The 10,000-nt window shown below is 42.8% G+C and overlaps 1 protein-coding gene across 1 annotated transcript in view; it reads left to right on the forward strand.

Moving 5' to 3' along the window:
- Positions 1-10,000, forward strand: part of LOC310796555 (A-type potassium channel modulatory protein DPP6-like) — a gene marked incomplete at its 5' end in the record, with an annotated part of 77,760 nt that overhangs the window by 59,383 nt on the left and 8,377 nt on the right. The window contains 5 exons of the mRNA XM_083658760.1: positions 522-642; positions 7,628-7,782; positions 7,958-8,055; positions 8,221-8,347; positions 9,129-9,167. Of these exons, the coding sequence (XP_083514886.1) occupies positions 522-642; positions 7,628-7,782; positions 7,958-8,055; positions 8,221-8,347; positions 9,129-9,167 (540 nt within the window). The remainder of the gene's footprint in view (positions 1-521; positions 643-7,627; positions 7,783-7,957; positions 8,056-8,220; positions 8,348-9,128; positions 9,168-10,000) is intronic.

Here is a 10,000-nt window from a genome sequence, read left to right on the forward strand (position 1 = left end):
GAGTGTGTATTAGCTGAGAAGTGTGTGTGTGTGTGTGTGTGTGTGTGTGTCTGTGCGTGCGTGCGTGCGTGCGTGCGTGCATGCATGCGTGCGTGTTAAGGCAGGTGTGTTGATTGAGTGTGTATTAGCTGAGAAGTGTGTGTGTGTGTGTGTGTGTGTGTGTGTGTGTTAAGGCAGGTGTGTTGATTGAGTGTGTATTAACTGAGAAGTGGCAGTGTGTGGGTGGGCTGTGCGTCTGGGCGTTTACGTCGAGGGCTTTCGAGGGAGACGTCCCGTTGTGATAAAAGGGCCACAGATGTTTTTGCTCTCGGGGCTGCAGGCAGCTGCAGAGGGAACTGGAAAGTATGAGATGGAGCTTTTGAGGAAATCATGGCTCCACTTTTGCACGACTACCGGGAAATTGAGTTTCAAGTGTGCGGCCGCTCTTACTTTAGCGATATCACCGGGATCCACAGAACACTCATTGTCTACCTGCAGTGATTGAGAAGCTGATGATGGCTGTTCTCTGCTCCTCTGTCCAGATCTTCATTTTTGAAAACAACATCTACTACCGAGCAACAGTAGAGAGCCGTACCATCCGCCTGGTGTCCACCGGTAAAGAGGGAGTCGTCTTCAACGGCCTCGCAGACTGGTTGTATGAAGGTAAGACCATCACACGCCTACATGAGGGTAAGACCATCACACGCCTACTCAAGCAGGCAGACTGGTTGTATGAAGGTAAGACCATCACACGCCTACTCAAGCAGGCAGACTGGTTGTATGAAGGTAAGACCATCACACGCCTACTCAAGGAGAACTGCAGACTGGTTGTATGAAGGTAAGACCATCACACGCCTACTCAAGCAGGCAGACTGGTTGTATGAGGGTAAGACCATCATCACACGCCTACTCAAGGAGAACTGCAACCTATAATAAGATCATAATAATATCCCCTTTTTACACACAAGCCTCATTCTCACCATTCAATTCAGCAAGTCTGTGCAGCAACACATTCTCCATTGATCTCACTACTGTTGTCCGAAACTAACTTCCACGATCATTTAGAGTTGATACGATCGACCAGAGGCAACTGAAATTAGACTAAATTGTTTAAACATTGGTAATAAATTGGAAGAGTATAGTCTGAAAATGTTTCAGCGAGTCGATGTGAGGGCTGAGTTAATCTGTGGCGTGGCCGGTGTTTGAGTTAATCTGAGGTGTGGCAGGGCTAAATTAATCTGAGGCATGGCTGAGTTAATCTGAGACGTGGCAGGTGTTGATGTGAGGGCTGAGTTAATCTGAGATGTGGCTGAGTTAATCTGAGACGTGTCTGAGTTAATTTGAGATGTGGTTGAGTTAATCTGAGACGTGTCTGAGTTAATCTGAGACGTGGCTGAGTTAATCTGAGGTATGGGTGAGTTAATCTGAGACGTGGCTGAGTTAATCTGAGGTATGGGTGAGTTAATCTGAGACGTGGCTGAGTTAATCTGAGACGTGGCTGAGTTAATCTGAGGCGTGGCTGAGTTAATCTGAGACGTGGCTGAGTTAATATGAGGTGGCGGGTTGATGTGAGGGCTGAGTTAAGGTGTTTGATTCCGTTTGGAAGAGCACAGCCATGTTTCAGTCAGAGCAATCTAGTAAGAGAGTGACGCCAGCGGAGGTCAACAAGTAGCCAATGAACAGCCAGGAAGGAGGCTCGCGCTGCGTTTGAATGCATAAAATAAGGCTGATAATATACAATTTGATTTAAAAGGAGTCTCTTGCGCGACAGCCCCTCCGCAGTGGGAGGTCGGTGCTCTCAGAACAGGACGGTATAATAAAGAAAGGAAGATCCTGGAGCTCAATTCACTGCAAAGTGATGGTTTCAGTGCCCCTCCTCACCGACACTTCCCCATATAGCTCGCCTTTAGCTCGCCTTTAGCTCGCCTTTAGCTCGCCTTTAGCTCGCCTTTAGCTCGTCAGGCCATTTGAATGAATTCATGTCTGCGCCTTTGCAATCTCTCAGCAGCTGTTCACCAGACAGCAGACTCGTCATTTAATATGAAACATTTTCTGATTGCTGCACGTCACACAGACATTCCAATTACATAACACTTGAATATGCCTTTGTTTGTGAGTGTGCCACCATGTTTGAGACGGGTATTACCACTGTGTATTCAGTTACAATAATCAAGTTTCTAGAGTCCCTGTTTAGCTATTATTATTATTATTATCATTATCATTATCATTATCCTTATCAGTATCATTATCATTATCATTATTGTTGTTGTTGTTGTTAATAATTTGGGGTTTCCTCAGAGGGCTTTGGGTTTGTGATGATAATGTCATTGTATAATGTGATTAAAATATGCCAGTTATTATTAGAGGAAGGAAAGTGTGCTGTGTGAAATGTGCTTCAGGGCCAACTGTAATCTCTTCTTCATTAGTGGGATTATGTCTGTGTTGTAGACGGGCGACATCACATCAAAGGAAAAGACAGATTAGCCCTGGCTATCTCTTCCTCTATTGCTGTATGGTTTTATAATTGGATAATAGACAGTTTGTCAGAAGCAGAGATATTCTCCTTTATGTACAGTAGGAGTTTCACACACTAGTCGACAATCAAAACCACTCGTCAACACTTTGCATCATAGTCGACTAATCTGTCATCTATGGTTTTAGGAATAAACAATATAAATACATAAATAAATCAATTGAACATGGATTTGTTTGAACAATCATTTTCTACATGATGCCATGTTAAATAAAGAGAATTGAAGGTATTTATAGAGGGAAAGACGCGTCTATGTTGTTACTGCACTCCAACAGTTGGTATTTCCAGCTCAGACAAGTTTCTGGGGTTTAGCGGCTCATTTGTAAACAGCCTCTCAGAACCAATCAGGACTCTGCTATTTCCTATACCCCCAGATTGGTCCCACCTACATTAGTTTTTTAAGTATATAATTTTTTATTGTTTTGTTTTCAGACATTAGTTTAACAGTATAACTGCAGACGGGACAAAACCCAAAACAAATAATCTTCAAGCAAGTTACATACAATGTGACAGTGTCCGACTACGAGTGTTCAATCTGAAAGGAAACATTTTCTCCCACCCCATAAACTTAGTCCCATATCCAGTTTATGATACATATTTGTGAAATGATTAAAAACAAAACAAAACGACAACAAAAGACAAAAACAAAACAAAACAAAAACAAGAAAGCAAGTAAACGAATTCAAACAGACAGAAAAGAGAGAAAAAAAGAAAAAAAAAAGCAGACTGTCTTTGAAGAGGTAAGAGGAAGATCCCAGGTAACTTATGGAATCTGGTTTACGTACTCACTCATCATCATCATCATCATTTTTTGTATTGTATTATTGTGTGTGTGTGTGTGTGTGTGTGTGTGGGGGGGGGTGGCCTCATTCTGATTTGTGATTTTGGGCTAAGCTTAATTGTTTCCACGGTAACGTGCTTGACTTTTAAATTGATAGGTTTGTTAGAATGTAATCCATGAACCATTTTAGATTTAAAGCATAAACTATTTTTATTGAACTATGAAGCTTTTGCACACACAAAAATAAATAAATAAAAGTTTATTTTTATTTTCCTGAAAACTTTTCGCGGACCCCCTGGCAAAGTGCCCCGGACCCCCATTTGAGAACCACTGTGTTAGACAGTTGTGTCTTTGCCTCTGACAGCAGTGGTTGACATGCAGTCCGAGCAGAGACACCAACCCCACACAGACAGTGGATGTCATAACAGGAGTTTACCATCTCAGTTGCATGTTCCACCAGGTTTGTAACCTGTTGAAGTAGCACTATGTTAGTTTGCATTGTCCCTAGCAAACAAACTGATACAAAAATAAATGTAAAATGTAAAAGAATTATAATTATAAGATAGAAACTATACGCCCCCCCCCCCCCCCCGTCCCGCCCCTTCCCCAGAGCAGCATTGATTAAAACCTTCAAACCTGTCAAAGGTGTCATTAAAAAGAAAAGTTTTAATTTTGGATTTAAAACGATTAGGTATAGGAAGCAAGCCTAAAACGTTGGTGCAATGACCCTTAAGTGCTTTATAAAGCACTGAAAAGCTGAAAATCAAGATTAGACTGAACTGGAAGCCATGAGCTTTTCCTCATCCCAGTCACAAGTCATGCAGCTGCATCTCAGATTAGCAGTAGATTAGACCCTAGATATGGGTCGTGTGATGCTGAAGGTAGTCTGATCATCGCTGAACATCGACGCATTATGATTATGGCCTTCATCAAATAACTATTCAAGACAATCTTAATGTGTCAGCTGATGTTCTCAACAACATTGAGCATCTCCTCTGCCTCCTCTGAGCAGTCTCCTCTTCCTAATCTGAACCCATTTACAAAGCCTTCAGCCTCTCCATTCTGCCTTGTTGAACAAATATGTATAATTCAGTGAGCTCAGTGCTGAGAGAATCATGAAGACCCCACCAAGGACTGAGTCTTATCAGTTTAGAAAAGACTGTTGTTTGGCTCTTACTCAAGTAGGTCCACAGATTGGTTGGTTGCTTTCCGTAGAGCTCTTCCGCCCCCTGCTGGATAAAAATGTCTCATTACCAACTACACTACAGGCAACCTCTAAAAATAAAGGAAACACAAATTATTGAATGGGGGAAAGTATATTGAAAGCAGGTTTTCTCACATGGTTCTCACAACCTTTCTCAGGATCTTTTAGAGCCTGCCGAGCAGAGATCAATAACTGCAGAGCCATTCCAAATGATAAACAGAAACTCATATTCTGATGGGAGTGGCCTCTTCCAGAAAGACAGCTCCCTCACTCACAGCACACAAGTGGATGCTGGGGAATTTGATGAGTGTGAAAGTGATGTCAGCAGTAGCCATCTCTTACTCCATTTACACCTGATTTTTAAATGTGACCTGTATCAAGACCTCATCTGGATAAGGAAAAATGCATGGTAATGCAAGGTGTAAACGCATTGTGCTCAGGATGTGATCCGATCTTCCTGACCACATCTGGCTCACATTGTGTTCAGATCTCTTTCACCCCATTGACACCTGGTTTTTAAATGCGACCATTATCCAGATAACATATCCGGATAGAGGTCGCATTTAAAAACCAGGTGTAAATGCGGTGAGTCACCGATCTGGTGACTCACTCAATTAGTGCTCAATTATGCACTTAGGGGTGGCGAGGGGGGTGGGGGGCTCCGTTTCTCACCATCATGCAGAGATGGGGACTTGGACTTGGGACTTGGACTTGAGTCGCACTTAAGTCTCACTCACAGTGACTTGAGACTTGACTTGAGACTAGGGGTGTCACGATACACTCAGTTCATGATACGATACGTATCACGATACTGGGTTCACGATAACGATACGATACGATACGATTTTAACAATATTTTTTTAAACTTGAATAATGACAATATATGACTGGAAAAGTAGTATTTTATTTGAAATGCACAAATACAAAACATGCTGTTGTGGGAAATTGTTATTACAATAACAACTAGAAAAAACATGAGATTGGAGATAAGGCTTATCTTGAAATAGAATGAGTTACACCGTCACTTAGATTTACTTTGAACTAAAAGGAGTCAGCAGTATAAATTCTCATTATGCATCTTCAGTTTTTCTTCAAACTCAAACAACAAGACTTTTCTTAGTCTATTTTTTATGCATCTTCAGTTTTTCCTGTCAAGTAAACAGTTTTGCCAGAAACTCAATTGAATGGTTTCTCTCCTGTATAACTTCTCATGTGTCTCTTCAGAGACTTGTTCAACTGAACTACTTTCCACACATTGAACTTCAACAAACAAAGACGTTTCTTTGTCTATTTTTGGGGGGGGGGGGGGAATCGCGATATGAGATTTCATCTCAACGATACATATCGTGACGTTTTACTATCGCGAAATTTCGTGGGACGATATATTGTGACACCCCTACTTGAGACTCATCCTCAAAGACTTGAGACTTGACTTGGACTTGAGTTTTGGGACTTGTGAACAATCTTTATTTTTTTTATTTCATTTTTTTGGTGCATTAACATCTATAAATCTAATTCTATACTGACAAATCTATACTGATGTCATCCAATCAAAGCAATGGACTTGTGACCAAAGACTTGAGACTTGACTTGGACTTGAGCTCAAAGACTTGAGACTTGACTTGGACTTGCAAAAAATGACTTGTGAGCATCTCTGCCATCATGTCCAAAACAATACATGATGGAATCATGTTGTGACAGTATATACAGAGTAGACCAGTTTCTGAGTGGAGAACTGCCTCGTGGAAGAATGCTGGGCAACAGCAATGATAATAGCTATTATATCCATATATCTGTGAGGACTTACATTTCATTGTTTGTCATGTTCCTCTCCACTTCAGTTTGCTTCGTGGACGTTAAATGAACATCTGTTTAGGACCAAGCGAGCCTTTTATTTATTCTTCTAAACGGTTTCAGTGACCTCTGTTCTGTGTCACCGCTGAATGATCAAAAGCGGTGTTGAACCTAAACTCGAGAGACGAAGAACTCGGTTCTACCTGCTCCTTCATCCTGCTCCTTCATATTTCATAATGCCAGCATATTTCCTGCTGCCAGAGTTAAATATGAGTAATGGATCTCCATTTCCTCACTGACAGTAGAGTAAATGGGAGGAATAAATCTGACGTGCTTTACCTGCTAAACATGTCAAACGCTGTCATATGGGATATGTCATTATCTGCGTTGGTATATTAGGTACATAAATACTCTCTGATCAGGTAACAGAACACCGGCTTTTAAGCTTTCTTCTCTGAAGGAGTTCCAGGAAGTAAGGTCCTGGATTAATCACCACTGTGGAGTTGCAGCAAAATGGACAGTTTGTGTTGTATTTTTTTTATTTTTATAATCAAATTGTACATCATCAGCTTTATTTTAGCATTCAAAAGTAGTGCGAGAGCCCTTCCTGGCTGTTCATTGGCTAATGAGTCACGCATTTTGGTCCTCCGCTGACGCCGCTCTCTCTATGGACGGCACGGTGGCTCAGTGGTTAACACTGTTGCCTCACAGCAGGAAGGTCCCGGGTTCGAACCCCGGTCCGTCCCAGGTCCTTTCTGTGTGGAGTTTGCATGTTCTCCCCGTGTCCGTGTGGGTTTCCTCCAGGTGCTCCGGTTTCCTCCCACCATCAAAGACATGTATGTTAGGGTTAATACTCCTGTCAGTGCCCCTGACCAAGGTACTGGCAAAAGAACTGGAGTTGGTCCCCGGGCGCTGCACAGTGGCTGCTCACTGCTCCTAGTTCTAGGAAGGTTCCTAGTAGAGGATGGGTCAAATGCAGAGGATGAATTTCCCCAAGGGGATAAACAAAGGATAACTTAACTTAAATTGCTCTGGCAATTACTTTTTTGATGACACTGTATTCAGCTTGTCTTGCATTGCAGGGACGGCTATGGCATTATTATAACTGCTAGAATAAAAGTCTTTTTTCATCTTTCCAGAGTCATTTTGGGGCCTGTCCCTGCAAGCTTACTGCGGCTGTCAACCATGTCTTTGGAAAACACAATGCAGTCGATAAATACTAATACCCTTCTTTACGCATGATCAATAAATCCTGTAGGAAATGTGTTTCTACAGCCGGGATTTCAGCAGCATGAATTCTTGGCAGTGTGTGTGATCTAGCTGCTTTGTATTACAGAGGAGATCCTGCAGACCCACATAGCCCACTGGTGGTCTCCAGACGGTCTGTGGCTGGCCTACGCCACCATCAACGACACGCTGGTGCCCAAGATGGAAGTCCCCATCTTCACCGGCTCGCTCTACCCCAGCAGCTTAGAGTATCACTACCCCAAGGCAAGTCTGCCACCTACTGTTCAATTCAGTCAACTCAACATATTCTATTTGTTATGCGTGGACGACTTTGACTTAAGCTTGTTTCACTTTGAAGACAAGAGGCGGACACCTCCCTTGCTGGCACCTGATCTGACCTGTCAGATCTAATGTCCTGTTGTGTTGTCGCCCCCTGCAGGCCGGGGAGGAGAACCCTGTAGTGTATCTGTCGGTGGTGAGTCTCAACGGTCCCCTGCACACTGTGGTGATGAAGAAACCTGATGACCCCCGAATAGGGTGAGTGAGCAGCTCACCACCGTGTGTGAATGAACAAGTAGAGGAATGGCCCCCTGGCGTTTCACAGAGGCTGTCAGTGTGTGTCAGCATCATGTCGTCTGCCTCCTGCTTTCCAGGAAGGAATACTAGTGTGTGTCATCATGTCGTCTGCCCTCTGCTTTCCAGGAAGGAATACTATATCACCATGGTGCGATGGGCCACCAGCACCAAGCTGGCTATCAACTGGCTGAACAGAGCGCAGAACAACTCTATCTTGACATTGTGTGAGGCTACAACTGGAGTCTGCATTAAGGTGAAATATTAAAATATGAAATATTAAAACGTCATACTCTCATCATCTCTTTCTCTATTCACACCTTTTTTTTGGGGACAAAATACTGACATCTCTTGTCTCTAAGCACAATATTTTTGTTAATGACTCAGTACTACCACTACCAGTCAAAAGTTTGGACACACCTAATTGAATGCACTTTGTCATGATCTCAAAGCCATTTTGATCTAAAGTCTTATGCTTTAAATGCCTGAAATGAGTTTCTTAGACAAATATAAATAGTTCAGTTGATCGTATGAATTTCTGTCCAAAGCCTTTGTCTTTTTCCATCAAGGCAAAGGGCGGTGACCCTAAAGAATCTAAAATATATTATTATATTATTATTATATTATATTATATTATATTATATTATATTATATTATATAATTATAAGATGGTTTTTGATTTGTTTAACACTTTTTTGGTCACCGCATAATTCCATTTGTCTTGTTTCATTTCTGTTTCGATGTCTTTATTATTATTATTCTGAGAAGAGAGGATTCCCGCACACTGTCCTTTACAATAAACTTTTATTTGATACAACATTTCTGTCCTTCAACCTTCATCAGGTCAAATAGAGAACAAAGTGACATCACAGACAGATATAGCCTACACCTCATCAGATAAAGCCAATGTGTGCACTTGACTAAAATGTAAAAAAAAAAATAGTCCAAATAAAACTGTTGAGTGAAAGTAAAGATATAAACCTGGCAATTAAGCTCACTGTCATTTAACTTTCACCATAAACTCCCTGTATTTTCAGAAACACGAGGATGAGAGTGAGAGCTGGTTGCATAGACAGGTAGGTGATGAAAACATGGCGGCCCTTTACCTTCTATTGTAGCAGGAACAGGAAGGGGAGGAGTTGAAAAAGCAGACTGGGTTTACGTTGCGTAAACGGGTAAACAAGCGCAAACCTTTAAAGGGTAACTAAGCTCCAAACCCAAATCTGTGGTGAAACCTGACACCTACAGGTGAAAAGTAGGGTACTGAACTAGTTTTCTGCTATTGGCTGGTCTTTGTACCAGCCAGGTGAGGTCACCTTCTATAGACATGACATGGCACAAAGACCAGTCAATAGCAGATGGCCAGTTCAGTACCCTACTTTTTGCCTGTAGGTGTCAGGTTTCACCACAGATTTTGGTGTTAAGCCCATGGCACCACTCCCCATACGGACCCTTTTCCCTCCCCCCACTTCCTTGCCATCACCTCCCACCACCCATATCCTCCTAGCCACTCTACTCACCCCTCCAATCCTGACTCTCTACCACCCTCCTATCGCTATGACCCCTTCCCCCCAAAACACCACCCATAGCCCCCTAGCCACTTCATCTACCCACCCCTCCAATCCTGACTCTCTACCACCCTCCTATCGCTATGGAACCTCCCCCCCCCTTCCCCCAACACCACACACATCCCCCTCGCCACTAATACTACCCACCCCTCTCTCTCTAGCACCTTCCTATCCCAGCTAAGGCCCTTTTCCCACTAAACGCACTAAACACCCATGACTGACTGACTGACTGACTGACTGACTGACTGACTGACTGACTGACTGACGGAACTTGTGTCCTGACTTTTCCATCCCCTGACCCCGGCAGAGCCGCTGGCCCAGTGCCGCGGAAAAACCACATA

This window comes from Poromitra crassiceps, assembly GCF_964638095.1.
Source record: "Poromitra crassiceps genome assembly, chromosome: 23".
Lineage (NCBI taxonomy): Eukaryota > Metazoa > Chordata > Actinopteri > Beryciformes > Melamphaidae > Poromitra > Poromitra crassiceps.